At 41.6% G+C, this 16,744-nt stretch overlaps 1 protein-coding gene across 2 annotated transcripts in view; it reads left to right on the top strand.

The window, feature by feature from the left end:
* Positions 1-16,744, top strand: part of marveld2b (MARVEL domain containing 2b) — a 35,448-nt gene that overhangs the window by 14,136 nt on the left and 4,568 nt on the right. For both annotated transcript variants that reach the window (XM_043707921.1, XM_043707929.1), the window contains exons 4-5: positions 4,263-4,411; positions 10,983-11,154. In XM_043707921.1, the coding sequence (XP_043563856.1) occupies positions 4,263-4,411; positions 10,983-11,154 (321 nt within the window). The remainder of the gene's footprint in view (positions 1-4,262; positions 4,412-10,982; positions 11,155-16,744) is intronic.

Genomic DNA, 16,744 nt, shown 5'->3' with positions numbered 1-16,744 from the left:
TAATGTGAATAGTATGGTTCCATCTGACTGTGGGAGGAAACTGGAGCACCTGGAGGAAACCCATGCAGACACGAGGAGAATGTGCAAACTCCATACAGTCAGTCGCCTGAGGTGGGAATTGAACCTGGGTCTCTGGTGCTGTGAGGCAGCAGTGCTAACTACTGTGCCACCATGCTGCCCACACTTTAATACATGAAGAGTATGGCATCTTAAACGTTTACTGTCCCCGGCACATCCCCTCAAATTCTTGACTGATGAAGTTTCTAAGTTGATCATCTTTGAAGCGTGACGCACTATCATAGGGGGAGATTTTAATTCCTCATGGATCCCAAAGGTCCCCCAAATATCTCTCCGCAATCCAAGCAACTGGTTGATTTATGCATGGAATTAGGGCTGATGAATGTCTGGAGATGTCTCCATTCTATGGGTAGAGACTTCCCCTTTTTCTCTAATCTGCACAAGTGTCTTACCAGGATTGACCTTTTTTTAGTTGCATCAGTTTTTCTGGATTCGGTGATGTCTTATAAAATTGGAAACCTAGCCATTTTCAATCAGTGTGGCAGTGTTTTTGGAGGTTGAGGTTAAGGTCAACAGAACAGGTTCCCGGCACTGGCAAATGAATCCTTTTAATCTCAAGAACAGTAAGTTTGTTGAGTACTTCTCAAATGAGTTTAAAGCATTCTTAGCTATCAATTCGGGTATGGCTAGTAACCTATCTATACTCTGAGAGACTGCTAAGGCCTACGCTAGGGGGTTAGTTATTTCTTATTCACCCAGCTGGAAGCAACAGAAGGGAAAGCAGCACTGTCTGCTTGGGGCACAGTTGAAGACGGCCGATACAGCATATTTTGATAGACGGTCAGTGACTATAAATTGTAGCAAGTCACAGCTCTCCGGGTTGCTTTGAACTCCATGCTTACTCCGACAGTGAAGAGAGAACTCTTCTGCGAAACAAAAGGCTGTTTGAGCATGGCAGTAGCCCATGCAAATACCTGGTATATCTGGCCCGGAAAAAGAGCTCCCTCCAATCCATTACATCAGTCAGAAGGCAGTGGGATTCTTACATGTGACTCTAAAGAGATCAATGCGGCATTTTGGAGTTTTTACTCTGAACTATATCGGTCAGAATGCTGCAAGGATAGATGGGATAAGATGGAGTCTTTTTTTTTTAAGAACCCGGATTCCAAGTGTGACCTCAGGACAGTGGTCTCTTCTTAATGCCCACTTGACAGTGCAAGCGATACAGGAGGCAGTAAGACACTTCCAAAGTGCGAAGGTGCCCGGCCCTGATGGTCTTCTGCGTGAATGCTCCAAAGAATGTATAAATATCCTGTCAGGGCTGATGCTGGGCATTTACAAATTTGTACTGTCATGACTGCCTCCCACCGTCACTGAGAGGCTAACCTCTCTCTCTCTCCCCCTCTCTCTCTCTCTCCCCCTCTCTCTCTCTCCCCCTTTAAAGGGAAGACCCTGGAAGTCTGTGTTTCATATAGGTCTATCTCGTTGTTAAATTCAGGCTTTTAAAATTTTATCTAAGATACTTGCATTGAGATTTGAGAAGGTGTTGCCTCGTGTTGTTGTTCAGGAGGACCAGACTGGTTTTATAAAGGGCTGTAGGTCCTCTAATAATATTAGATTACGACTGAATATGGTCCAAGTGTGTTAACAATGATGGGTTCAGGGTTTGGTGATCTCTTTAGACACAGAGAAAGCCTTCAATCGGGTGAAGTGGCCATATCTCTGTTATACCCTGGAGCGGTTTGGTCTAGGTGAGGTCTTTGTCAGATGGGTGGAGGTCCTGTATAGTGACTGTCTAGCTGCGGTTCTCACCAATGGTGTAAGATCTAGTAATTTCAGTATTGGTAGGGCAGTCGGCAAGGTTGTCCCCCCCCTCACCACTATTTACGTTTTGTGATTGAGCTGCTGGCAGGGTCTATCCATAAGGATCCTAACATAGCTGCCCCAGAAGTGCATGTAAGTTTACGTTATATGCAGATGACATCTCCTCCTTGTATCAAACCTAGCTGTTTTTGCACCCCACTTAATACAAAGCATTAATTTATTTGGCTCCTTTTTGGGATATTAGATCAATTTTGCAAAGTCAGAGGCTATGCCCATGGAGGGTCTTACGGCAATACCTGATATCGAAGGTAAATTAAGATTCCCCTTTTAAACAATCACTGGGGGTTTTCTTTCCTTAAGTATTTTTGTTACTCCCACCTTTTGATCAGCTACTTAAGGCTAATTTTGCTCATTTGGTTGACCTGAAGAAGGGCTTATGCCCGAAACGTCGATTCTCCTGCTCCTTGGATGCTGCCTGACCTGCTGCGCTTTTCCAGCAACACATTTTTCAGCTCTGATCTCCAACATCTGCAGTCCTCACTTTCTCCCAGATTAGAGACCTTCAAAGATGGAAGGCCCTTTCAATTTCCTGGTTAGGTCAAATAGCGCTAACCAAAATGAATGTCCTTCCTCATCTGTTATATCCCATGTGAATGCTCCTGCTGATATTTCCCAGGCAAATGTTGTGGAGACTGACTGGTTGGCTTACTACTTTTATCTGGCGTCGCAGGCAACCTCTTGTTAAGCTTGCCAAGTTGCAGTTACTCTAAGGTTGGTGGGAATAGAGTTTCCAGATATTAAGCAATACCAACTAAGCTCCCTGTGTCCTTCGTGAGCAACAGGGCTGGAGGACACAAGGTCCAAATGGTTGGGTATCAAGGTCTTCCAGGCAAAGTGCGCCCTTACTAGTCTGTTGTTTATGGATAAGATGAGCACGGTTATGGAATACTGTGGGAATCCAATCACTATTAATACGGTCAAACCTCTTCTTTAGGGGTGGCACGGTGGCTCAGTGGTTAGCACTGCTGCCTCCCAGCGCTAGAGACCCAGGTTCAATTCCCGCCTCGGGCACCTGTCTGTGTGAGTTTGCACATTCTCCCCATGTCTGTGTGGGTTTCCTCCGGGTGCTCCGGTTTCCTCCCACAGTCCAAAGATGTGCAGGTTAGGTGAATTGGCCATGCTAAATTGCCCGTAGTGTTAGGTGGATTATTTGGGGTAAGTATAGGGGAGTGGGTTTCTCCTTTGGAGGGTCGGTGTGGACTTGTTGGGCCGAAGGGCGTGTTTCCACACTCTAGGGAATCTAATCTAATCTCACCCCTGTAGTTGGTATGCTGGGATTCAGGCCAGGGATGATGGATCCTGGATTCAAACTGACTCATTTTGTAGAAGGATATCCTGACCACCCCTTCAAAACAGGTCTCCCAAACAGGAGACGGCCATTTCCTCACAAACATGGGGCATCATAAAACAGAACTTTTTTATAAGATGTGGCAGCCCTCTTTTGAATTATCTGGAAGCAGATTTGTTTGCCACTTTAATTAGGGCATTTGTTTAGCTATGGTGATTAGGCTTAGTGAGCCTTGTGACTTGGGAAGAAGAATCCTGAATAAATACTGGTGTAATAATTAATGCTCCTGAAGGTTGGTAGCTTCTATGTTGTTGCGCTGAATGGCTTTATTTTATTTATTTATGTACTTTTAGATTTGTAGTGAGTTCAGTTTTGATTTGTTTTGTAGAGTAGGGTAGTAGTTCATTGTAATTATTGTTACAATTTTAAGTTATATTTTTGTAATTTTATTTTGTAAAGAAAAAACTTCTCTATGTAAAAAAAATAAATTAAAATCCAAAGACTATAAAAGGAACAAATACGAATGTTTAACATAATCATGAATTCTGGAAGAGGGAATATGTTACAAGCGATTTTATTTTCTACTTTGCAGCCACCAAACACTTCAGAAGCTTTTTTTTTAAATTCACTTGTGCGATGTGGGAATTGCTGGCAAGACTAACATTTATCTGTGCCCTGTTGCCATTGAGAAGGTGGTGGTGAGGAGTTACATTTCATGTGCTCAGGGTAGACCCACAATGTTAGGAAGGGAACTTCAGGATCCTGACCCAGTGACGGAGAATGAATAGCAAGTTTTTCTTCCAAGTCAGGTTGGTGACTAGGTTAGAGGGCAACCTGCAGGTGGTGACTTTTCCATGTGCTGCCCTTCCCCTTGTAGATGGAAGTTGTCGTGGGTTTGGATGGTTCTGTCTCAGGATTCTTGCAGAATTTATTCATTGGCTTTTGGGGCTTTGGAAACTCCTGAATAATGATGTCAATGCTTGCAAAAGTCAGGTACCCTTTTATGCTGCCAATCTAAGCTCCTAGGTTCCATAGAAGTATAACTCCAGTTTGTGTTTGTTTTTAATTGTAGAGTGCGTTGGGAGTTAAAGGTGATAGATCTATGGCTGCTGATACAAACCAGAAAAAATTGCAACCTGTTGAAATGAAGCCAACGGTACTAAGTGGATATATTCCTGCAGGGCATATTCCAAAACCACTTGTGATGGCTGACTATGTAGCGTGAGTATAAGTTTACAAATTTTTTACTTTTTGAACCCTGGATCCTATCTGAACAGTGTTGACAGTTTGGGACTGTGTAATGCTTATACTAAGTACAACCATGATGGGGTGGGGGTTGAGATAGTTATTTTGCACAGTTTTGTCTTTAACTGGTGGTGGGGGTTTAAATCTCACCATGCCAGAATGTAAATTTGAATCTTTTAAAAATGTCGTAAGTAATAAGTTTATTGTTGTGAAAACCCAATTTGGTTGACTTAATATGCCCTACTGTGCCACTTGTTAGATCAAAACAAAATCAAAAGTGAGAAATAGAAACATAAAGAACAAGAGTAGGCCACTCGGCCTTTGTGCCTGCTCTGCCAATCATTGTTCATGGCTGAAATTCCAATTCCATATCCTGTTCTTGCTTTTCCGCATTATGGTTTGATCCCTTTAGCCTGAAATGTTATAGCCAATTCCTCTTGAAATCGTACCATGTTTTGGTCTAAACTGCTTTCTGTGGTAGCCAATTTCACAGGCCCACCAGTCTCTGGGTGAAGAAATGTCTCCTCATTTCAATCTTAATTGGTTTACCTCCTATCATTAGACAGTGACTCCTACTTCTGGACTACCCGCCAAGATGTCCTTGCTGTACTTACCCTGTACAGGTTTCTGTGAGATTCAATTCCCCGGGCCCTCAATTCTTCTGAACTCCAGCATGTACTATACTTTCGGATTTTAAATAATCTGACGTTCTGATTCTAAGCATATGACTAAATCCAAGACCCCACTCTCACTATCCCTAGGTGTGTCCTGTTCTGTGAGCGGATGGACCCAGCAGGGATGTCATTGAAGTGGTATACAATCAAAAGCCAGTTGTCTGTTCAGTCCTCAGCATGCATTTCATTTCCCATGGCAACTGGTTAAACATGAACAAGGAACCCGTCTGCAGTTTACTTTCCATTGTCACCCCACCACCCCAATCTCCCCAACTGATGAATCAGTACTTTATATGAAACACCCGAACAACACTTGGACAAAGCACTGAAGGTGCCAAGGGAACAGAATGTACTCTGGATTGGGGACTTGAATATTCATCTCCAAAAGTCACTTAACAGTGCTATGACTTGCCAGGGTTGGGGGGCTTGAGCTATAGGGTGAGGCAGAATAGATTGGGGATATCTTCTTTGGAGCATCAGAGGCTGAGGGGTGACCTTAGGTTTATAAAGTCATTACGGGCATGAGCGTAGAACAGTACAGCGCAGTATAGTCCTTTTGGCCCTCTGTTGCACTGACTTGTCAAATGAATCTGAAGCCCATCTAATCTACATTATTCGATTTTCATCCATATGTCTATCCAATGACCATTTAAATACCCTTAAAGTTGGCGGCAACTGTTGCAGGTAGTGTGTTCCATACCCCTACTAACTAAGTAAAGAAACTACATCTGTCCTATATCTATCACCCTTCAATTTTGAGCTATGTCCCCTCGTGCTAGCAATCGCTATCTGAGGAAAAAGGCTCTCTGTTCACTCTATCTAACCCTCTGATTATCTTATGTCTCTATTAAGTCACCTCTCAATCTTCTCTCTAATAAAAAAACAGCCTCAAGTCCCTCCCCTTCCCTTGTAAGATCTTCCCTCCATACCAGGAAACTCCCTAGAAAATTTCCTCTGCACCCTTTCCAAAGCTTCCACATCCTTCCTCTAATGCATTGACCAGAACTGTACACAATACTCCAAGTGCGGCCACATCAGAATTTTGGACAGCTGCAGCATGACCTCATCGTTCTGAAACTCAGTCCCTCCACCAATGAAAGCTAACACATTGTATACCTTCTTAACAACCCTGGTTGGCAACTTTCAGGGATCTATGCACATGGAAACACAGAGCGCTGTTCATCTACACTACCAGTAATCTTACGTTTAGCCCAGTACTCTGCATTCCTGTGACTCCTTCCAAAATGAATCCCCTCATGCTTTTCTGCATTAAACTCCATTTGCCAACTCTTAGCCCAGCTCTGCAGCTTATCTGTGCCTTTCTGTAACCTGCAACATCCTTTGGCACTATCCATAATTCTACCGATGTTAGTGTCATCCGCAAACTCAGTAACCCATCCTTCTACGCCCACATTCATGTCACTTAAAGATGACAAACAGTAGTGCACCCAAAACAGATCCTTGTAGTTCTCGAACTGAGCTCCAGGATGAATGTTTCCCATCAACCACCATCCTCTGTCTTTCAGCTAGCCAATTTGTGATCCAAACCACTAAATCACCCTCAATCCCATACCTCTAATTTGTGCAATGGCCTACTGAAACCAATATATACTATATTTACCGTTTTACCCTCATCAACCTTCTCAAAGAACTCAAAGGCTTGTAAGGCACAACCTACCTTTCACAAAACTGTGTTGACTATCCCTAATCAACTTATTTCTTTCTAGATGATTATAAATAGACAAGGTCTTTTCCCACAGGTGGGGAAATGCAAAACTACAGGGCGTAAGTTTAAGGTAAGAGGGGAAACTGCTTGAGTCTATTATCAAGGAAGAAACGGCAAGGCATCTAGATAGAAATTGTCCCATTGGGCAGACACAGCATGGGTTTGTGAAGGGCAGGTCATGCTTAACTAATCTACTGGAATTCTGTGAAGACAACATGAGCACGGTGGGCAATAGGGACCCAGCAGATGTGGGTTTAGGTTTCGAAAAGGCAGTTGACAACGTGCTGCACAAAAAGCTGCTGCATAAGACAAAGGTGCCAGGCATTATGGACAATGTATTAGCATGGAGAGAGGATTGATTAACTATCAGGAAGCAAACAGTGGGGATAAATGAGTGCTTTTCAGTTGGGGGAATGGACACTCTGTAAACAAAATTGTGTTTCAAAGATTGCTGCCAGTGTTAGGGAAACCTTGGGAGCAGGCATGATGAAGGAGAGGAAAAATTCATTTGAAATTGAAATGCAGAACCACAGAGATGGTGATCAGACTATCAAAGTTTATACCTGAGCCATGAGTAAATTTAGCAAAGGATAAACAGATGCTTGAGCTGAACCATTAATTCAAAGTTGGTGAGAGATGGTTTCAATTGATGGGACACTGGGTAAAGTGAGGATAGTACTTTTGATCAGGTCTTCACATAAACTATGGGGAACAGTATTCTGGTGAATTGAATGACTAGAACTGTAAAAGGGGCTCTTTAAAAGGGAAGGGAGCAGAGATCAAATAGACTTTTTAATTAGTGAGATTCAAACCTATGTCCTCTGAATGTTAGCCCAGAGTTACTAGCTAACTAGGATAGTGACATTATCATTACACCACTGCCTCCCCTTTCTGTCAGCCAGGAAAGATAGCTATAAACTAACGAAGTGAAATAGTTCAAGTGAAGGTTGATTTAGAAAACCAAGATAAAAGTTTGTGTATTTAAGTTCTGATCCACTCCACTTATCTCAGGGTAAGCTATAGGCAGGAAATAGCTGAAAAAGCACTATATTAATGGATGGAGCATCAACAGTAAGACAGATCAACTATTGGCAGAAATAAGGGTAAATGATTCAGACCAAATTGCCATTATAGACCCCTTGCAAGACTGCCAAAGTTAGCAAATAGTATTCCAGGATATGAAACATTTCTAAAGCATTCAGAATGACAAAAGAGAGGGTAACTCTGATAGTAGCTAGATGATATAAGGTTGAGTGAGAAATGGATTTCTTAAATTATATCTTTGTGAGTGGAGATTAAGAATAGCAAAGATCACAAAATACTGGTGGGAGTAGTTTATTAGCTCTGAATCAACAATCTAATAGAACATTAAACACATAATTAAGGGGAACTTTAATTTTCACATGGACTTGACCCATCAAAATTGCAATTGTTTCCTGGAATATGAGCTTGTAGAATATTGTTTGCATTAGTTTCCTGGAACAATACTGTAGAGCGAACTAGAGAATTAACTCATTTACTTTTCAGATTTAGTATTGCTCAATGAGGCAGAGTTAATAATCTTGTAGTAAAGCACTAGGAAATGGTAATCATAATAGTTACATTAAACGTAATTTGACAATAACACCAATAATATGAATCTGAACCAGTTGCATAGGTATGAGGGCAGAGCTACTTGTGTAAAGGTTAGCATTACATTAAAAGAGGCATAGAAACAAAAACCAGTCTGAGTCATGAGTGGTTTAAAAACAAGCAAGGGGCTACTAAAATGTTAATGAGGGGGGGAATATTGATACTAAATTACCCCAGAATGAGCTTTTAAATTATAAGGAGGAAGGAAGTAGCTACTTTGTTCCTTAAAGCAGAGATATGAATGAGGAAATATTAGTCATTGAAAAGTTGTTTTGCATCTCCTCACAGTAGGAGTCACAAGTTGTATACCAGAAACAGGATAACCTATGTGCTTTGAGTGAGGAAATTAAAGTGTTAAAGAAACTAAAATCTCGTAAGCCTCCAGAACCTAATGACCTACACTCCAATTTTCTCAATGAGCCTGACGTCTGTGGTGGGCAAGTTGTTGGAGGGAATCATGAGGGACAGGATGTACGTGTATTTGGAAAGGCAAGGACTGATTAGGGATAGCCAACATGTCTTGTGCATGGGGAATCATGTGTTACAAACTTGATTGAGTTTTTTGAAGAAGTAACCAAGAGAATTGAGGGCAACGCAGTAGATGTCACCTATGTGGACTTCAGTAAGGTGTTCGACAATGTTCCCCCTGGGAGACTGATTAGCAAGGTTAGATCTTATGGAATGCAGGGAGAAGTAGCCATTTGGATACACAACTGGCTCAAAGGGAGAAGACAGAGGGTGGTGGTGGAGGGTTGTTTTTCAGACTGGAGGCCTGTGACCAGTGGAGTGTCACAAGGATTGGTGCTGGGTCTACTACTTCTCTTCATTTCTTTAAATGATTTGGATGTGAGCATAAGAGGTACAGTTAGTAAGTTTGCAGATTACACTAAAATTGGAGGTGTAGTGGACAGTAAAGAGGGTTACCTCAGATTACAACTGGATCTTGATCAGATGAGCCAATGGACTGAGAAGTGGCAGATGGAGTTTAATTTAGATAAATGCGAGGTGCTGCATTTTGGGAAAGCAAATCTTAGTAGGACCTATGGTAAGGTCCTAGGGAGTGTTGCTGAACAAAGAGACCTTGGAGTGCAAGTTCATAGCTCCTTGAAAGTAGAGTCACAAGTGGATATGTTAGGAAGAAAGGTGTTTGGTATGCTTTCCTTTATTGGTCAGAGTATTGAGTACAGGAGTTGGGAGATCATGTTGAGGCTGTACAGGATGTTGATTTGGCCACTTTTGGATTAATGCATGCAATTCTGGTCTTCTCTCTATCGGAAGGATGTTGTGAAACTTGAAAGGGTTCAGAAAAGATTTACAAGGGTATTGCCAGGGTTGGAGGATTTGAGCTATAGGGAGGGGTTGAATAGGCTAGGGCTGTTTTTCCTGGAGCATCTGAAGCTGAGGGATGACCTTATAGGGTTTATAAAATCATGAGGGGCATGATAAATGGACAAAGTGTTTTCCCTGGGGTGGGGAGTGCAAAGATAGAGGGCATAAGTTTAGGATGCGAGGGGAAGAATATAAGAGACCTAAGAAACAATTTTATCATGCAGAGGGTGGTACGTGTATGGAATGAACTGCCAGAGGAAGTGGTGGAGGCTAGTACAATTGCAACATTTAAAAGGCATTTGGATGGGTATATGAATAAGATGGGTTTGGAGGGAGATGGACTGGGTGCTAACAGGTGGGACTAGATTGGGTTGGGATATCTGGTCGGCATGGACGAGTTGGACTGAAGGGTTTGTTTCCGTGTGGTACATCTCTATGACTCTGACTCTAAACAGCTGCAGAGATGGTGGATATCCTGATTTGATTTTCCACAATTCCCTACATTGTGGAATGGTTCCAAATGATTAGGTGTTAATAAATATTTCGCTGCTATTCACCTCCCATATTTGACATCAAGTCAAGTCCCACTAGTTAGAGAATTCAAATCCAGTTTTGAACATTATGATCAGAAGGATTGCAATGATTTTTGTAAAACGTCAACTGGTTTGGCAATGGAAGGAAATCTATCTTTGCCAGATTTGGCTGACGTGACTCTGGTGCCAATGTTGCTGATTCTTAACTTGCTGGATCACTTCAGAAGAAATTGTTGTATCAAAACCACTTCATGAAGGAGGCTGACCACTTCCTCCTTGGGACATCCAGGTTGTGCAATGCATGGGTTGTCCTTGCCTACCCAGGTGGTCACATACTGAGAATTGAAAGCATGATTTTTTTTTTCCTTGTTCTGGAATTGATTTGTGGTGGCATTCAATGAGCAACTACACCTGACCTCTGAGCATTTAATCAGCATCTTTGCCCCACCTTAATGTATCCTATTAGAATGAGTAACTGCTTTATGCAACTATTCTGCTGACATTCACAATCTACTTATACTCATTAAGGTGGGGCAAGATGCTGATTAAATCCTCAGTTATACAGTTATCTGATAGTTGCTGACATCAGTTGGCCATTTGCAAAGCATTTAAAAGGATATGGTGTTGAATTTGAGTTTTATTTTTCTTTTCAGTAAATATCCTTCTATTCGAACCCCTGAAGAACGTGAACGTTACAAGGCAGTATTTAATGATCAGCATGCAGAGTACAAAGAGCTTCATGCAGAAGTGCAAACTGTTCTGAAAAAGTTCAGTGAAATGGATGCCATGATGAGTAGACTTCCTCAACATGCAGAGACCCAACAGGTTAGTGCATCTCGCGTGGTGCAATCTGCCAAAGTGTCTGTATTGATATCTTGTATGATATTTCAGTTGAAGTGGGATCATTTATACATCACAAAATCTAGGGTGTTTGGTAGCTCCATAAGTGCAACTTTGAAGAGCTAATTGCAAGTTTGCCTAGTGAATTTGACTGAAATTTGGTTGTTACTGGAAGATGCTATTGTAGTGGGAAAGTGATGACTTAGAGGACTTAGGACTAAGAGAGTCCAATAATATTCTGGGGACCCAGATTCAAATCTTGTGATGGCAGGAGGTGGAATTTGAATTCAATACGTTAAAAAAAAATTAGTAGTAAGATGATGACCATCTGATTCACTCATGTCCTTAAGGGAAGGAACTGCAGTCATTACATGGTCTGGCCTAAATGTGACTCTAGACCTACAGCGATGTGTTTTACTCTTAACTGCCCTCTGGGCAATTAGGGATGACTAAAAAATGTTTGCTTAGTCAACATTGCCAGGATCCAGAAAATTAATAAGTGTATTGCTGTTTTTCATTGGGAGTTGAAATAATTTGTGCAAGGTCTGGCATTAAAGTAAAGAATTGAACGGTGTCTGGTTTGCATGTTCATATGAGTGAAACATTCTATGGTATTATTAGAATGACCGTTCACTCCTTGATCCAGATCTCTCAAACATCTTAATCAGTAATTTTTCTGTTGCTGCTTGATTATTACAATTATTTGCCTTCAGTGTTACTATTTCAAATTTTGTCTTTGGAACATCCTGAGGATCTGAAAAATGTTGCATAAATTGCCTTCTTTCAAGATCAATTACCGTATGTACTTGAGTAATAGTAACTTTTTTGACTACGATAAGGTTAAATTTGTGTGGTTGACTATAGTATGGATAGTACTTTTGAGGGGCTGAAATTCATGCCCATCAAAATTTCATATCGTACATTAGCAGAAGCCCAAGTGATCTCTAAACAAAGAGGGAAAAAAATGTCTTATGGTAATTCTTAAAACCAGCGGTAGAATACAACAGTCAGGGGATTGCAAGACCAGGAGCTGAGTGGAACAACCGACAGAGTGGAAACTGGAGTGGGATGTGACAGCAGGCACACTGACTCGTAAATGTTGATCTGTTTATCTGTGAAGAACTAGGGTTGATATTTACACAAGGTATATGGAAGTTCCAGGTTATTTGGCCAAAAATAGCAGGTGGACTTTTACATGAGATCGGCTAGTACTGTAGTATATACGCGAAAACAAATACCCTTAGGTCCAAAACACATGTAATTTCATATTCATCCAGTAGAGGGACATATTTCTGGAGGTAATGCTAACAAAATTTAATTAGCTCCAGGTTCGGTATGTAAAAAGTGAATAAAGGTATTTGTGAAAAATGTGTTCTTTCAACAAACATCCCAAAATCTACATGGTTATCAATATACATCAGGATTTTGGTAAAAATTCAGAAATATATTTTTATCTTGTAAGTGATTTGAGTTAGTTCATTGCTCACTACAACATCTGGTTCTGGGACTTTTAACTGATGATGGAAGGAGTGAGAAGAGGAATATCATGATGTTTCAGTATTTGTATATGGCAATTCAAGTTCCATTCTTCGAACTCCTCCACTGCTTCTATCAAAGCCATGTCACACAACACCAGGTTATAGCCTAACACGTTTCTTTGAAATCACCGAGCTTTTGGAGCACTGCTCCTTCGTCTGGTGAAGTCACTTCATCCAACACTGCTGAAGAAGCAGCTTTTTGAAAGCTGGTGATTTGAAATAAATCTGTTGGACTGATACTTGGTGTCATGTGACTTCTGACTTTGTCCACCTCAGTCCAACACCAGCACCTCCATGTCCTGCTTTTATCTAGTGTTTTAATATACATGTTCTTTTATTTGTTCTTGAATGTGGCTGTTAAGTCCAGCATTTGTTGTCTACCTTTTGAAGATGATGTTGAACTTCATTCTGGAACTACTGTGATCTTTATGGTGTCAATGTACTCACTGGTATTAGGGAGGAACATTGTAGAATTTAATGACCCAGTGATATTGAAACATTTGTATCATTTGAATTCTGGCTAGTGTGGTTTTAAGAAAAAGTTGCAATGGTAGTGTTCCTATGCATGCCATAGGAACTAGCCATGTTCTTCTATGTGGTAGAGGTTATAAGTTGGGAAGGACCTATCCAGGAAGCTGTAGCTTTTAGTGATGAAATTTACAAAACTTAATTTTAAAATTCAAAAGTGAGAAGGAAACATTTTGGGATTCTCTTATCCCAACTTTACTTTATCTGAGTTGTTTGATTCCAGCAAAGGCAACATTTAGATATAAAATTGACCTCTCTCCATGACTGAGGGAGGGAGCAAAATGAAGTGTGGTCTGTCCCACATTCCATCTTGTCTTGCTGGAAATGGTGTGTGTTGTTTGTTTACTGGAGTTAAATTTGAATTTGACCCTACCCTTCATTCTCACTGGATACCCTGACTCATGAAGACTGTACATGGGTAAAATGCGCACTTTGCATGATACTATGATTCTTATGTAATCAAAACCGTCTGAATTATTTATTGCAATAAGCCAGCAATCCCAGTTGAGTGAAGTGCATGTTTGAACTTGACTGCAAATCTGGAACTCTAGGCCACTCGTGGCTTTGGTTTAGCAAGATTATCTTTGTTACCGTATTTGTGTACCAACTTGCCCAACTATGAAATAACATTCAAGAACAAGTACAAGACTGTGCACATTTTAAAAAAAAAAGATAAAAGCAATGTAGCACGTCTGAGGATTTAGCATTTGAATTGTCATACACACGTGGTACTAAAAACAGTATTGTTTTTGTCTTCTCATTTGTAAGACCATAAGACATAGGAGCTGAAATTAGGCCATTCAGCCCATTGAGTCTGCTCCACCATTCAATTATGGCTGATCAGTTTCTCAACCCCATTCTCCTGCTTTCTCCCTGTAACACTTGATCCCTTTGATGCTCAAGAACCTATCTATCTCAGTCTTAAATATACTTAATGACCTGGCCTCTTCCAGCCTTCTGTGGCAATGATTTCCATAGATTCATCACTCTCTGGTGGAACAGGTTTCTCCTTATCTCTGTTCTAAAAGATCTGCCCTTTACTTTAAGGCTATGCCCTCTGGTCCTTGTCTCTCCAACCATTGGCAATATCTTCCCAAAATCTACTCTGTGCAGACCATTCAGAATTTTGTATGTTTGTTAGATTCCCCCCTCATCCTTCTAGACTCCGAGTGTAAACCCACAGTCCTCAAATGTTCCTCCGATATTAAGCTTTTCATTCCTGGGACCATTCTCATGAACCTCTTCTGATCGTACTCCAGGGACAGTACCTCCTTCTTGAGGTATGAAGCCCAAAACTGCATGCAATATTCCAAATGTGGTCTGATGAAAGGGTAATAGAGCGTCAGAGGTACGTCCCTGCCTTTATATTTAAGTCCTCAAATTAAATGTTGTCATTGCATCTGCCTTTTTAACTATTAATTCAACCTGCAAGTTTACCTCGAGAGAATCCTGAACCAGAACTCCCAAGTCTCTTTGCACTTAGACTTCTGAATTTTCTCCCCATTTAGAAAATAGTCCATGCTCCTATTTTTCCTATCAAACCTCATACTTTCCCGCGTTGTGCTCCATCTGCCACTTTCTCCACTTTGCTGACCTGTCCAAATCCAGAATGCCCTACGTTCCTTCATCTGCATCGTTAATGTTGTGGTCCCAACATTGAGCCTTGTGGAATACCACTTGTCACTGGCTACCATCCTGAGAAGGACCCTTTTATTTCCACTCTCTGCTTTGTGCCAGACAGCCAAGCTTCTATCCATGTTCGCACCTTGCCTCGGACGCTATGGGCCCTTATCTTACTCAGTTGCCTCCTGTGCAGCATTGTCAAAGGCCTCCTTGAAGTCCAGGTAGATAACATCCATTAGCTCTCCTTGGTCTAACCTGCTCATTACTTCCTCAAAGAATTCCAGCAGATGCTGGAGATCAGAGTCAAGATTAAAGTGGTGCTGGCAAAGCACAGCAGGCCAGGCAGCATCTGAAGAGCATCCGAAATCGATGTTTCGGGCAAAAGCCCTTCCTGCTCCTTGGATGCTGCCTGACCTGCTGTGCTTTTCCAGCACCACTCTAATCTTGATTTTCGCATGTTTGTCAGGCATGACCTCCTCTTGATGAAGCCATGTTGACTTTGCCCTATTTTACCATACACTTCCAAGTATTCAGAAATCTCATTCTAACTTGAAAGGGTTCGGATAAGATTTACAAGGATGTTGCCAGGGTTGGAGGATTTGAACTATAGGGAGAGACTGAACAGGCTGGGGCTGTTTTCCATGGAGTATCGGAGGCTGAGGGGTGACGTTATAGAGGTTTACAAAATTGAGGGGCATGGATAGGATAAATAGGCAAGTCTTTTCCCTGGGGTGGGGGAGTCCAGAACTAGAGGGCATAGGTTTAGGGTGAGAGGGGAAAGATATAAAAGAGACCTAAGGGGCAACTTTTTCATGCAGAGGGTGGTATGTGTATGGAATGAGCTGCCAGAGGAAGTGGTGGAGGCTGGTACAATTGCAACATTTAAGAGGCATTTGGATGGGTATATGAATAGGAAGGGTTTGGAGGGATATGGGCTGGGTGCTGGCAGGTGGGACCAGATTGTATTGGGATATCTGGTCAGCATGGATGGGTTGGGTCAGAGGGTCTGTTTCCATGCTGTACATCTCTATGACTCCATCTTACCCACAACCGAGGTTAGGCTAATCGGTCTGTAGTTTTCTTTCTTTTGCCTTACGCCCTTTTTAAACCGGAATGTCACATTAGCGATTTTCCGTTCCTCTGAGACATTCTCTGATTCCAGCGATTCCTGAAAGATCATCACTAACACCTCTGTTATCTCTTCAGCTATTTTTCCTTAGAACTCTAGTATGTAATCCATCTGGTCCAGATGATTCACCCTCAGGCCATTCAGCTTTTCTGGCATCTTCTGCTTGGTGATGTTCATCATACTCGGCTTTGCTGTCTCTCTTCTTGAATTTTTGTGATATTATTCTTGTCTTCCACCTTGAAGACTGCTGTGAAATAATTATTCAGTTCCTTAGCCATTTTCTTGTTCCTGTCTACTATCTCTTCAGTGTCACTTTCCAGTGGTCCAATGTCCACTTTTGTCCCTCTTTTGCCCTTTACTCATCTAAAGAAAGTCTTACAGTCTTCCCTTATTACTGTCTAGCTTGCCATCCTATTTAATCTTCTCCCTCCTTTTTTTTTTCTTGTTGCCCTTTGGTCATTGTAAGCTTCCCAATCCTCTGGTTTTTCCACTGCCCTTTGCCATATCATATGATTGCATCATCCTTCCCGCACCATGCTTTTTTTTAACCTTGGGATGAATCTGTGTCTCCTAAATTACTCCCAGAAACTCCTGCCGTTGCTGTTTGTCTCCTACTAGGCTCCTCTCCCAGTCAATTCTTTGCAGCTCCTCCCTCGTGCATCTGCAGTTGCCTTTATTCAGCTGTAATAACATTTATCTCTGATTCTATCTTCCCCTCTCAAATTGCAGAGTAAGTTCAATCACATAATGGTTGCTG

Source organism: Chiloscyllium plagiosum, chromosome 2, assembly GCF_004010195.1.
Source record: "Chiloscyllium plagiosum isolate BGI_BamShark_2017 chromosome 2, ASM401019v2, whole genome shotgun sequence".
NCBI classification, from domain to species: Eukaryota; Metazoa; Chordata; class Chondrichthyes; order Orectolobiformes; family Hemiscylliidae; genus Chiloscyllium; species Chiloscyllium plagiosum.
Note: the sequence above shows the minus strand (reverse complement) of the source record. Positions and strands in the feature narration are given on the sequence as shown.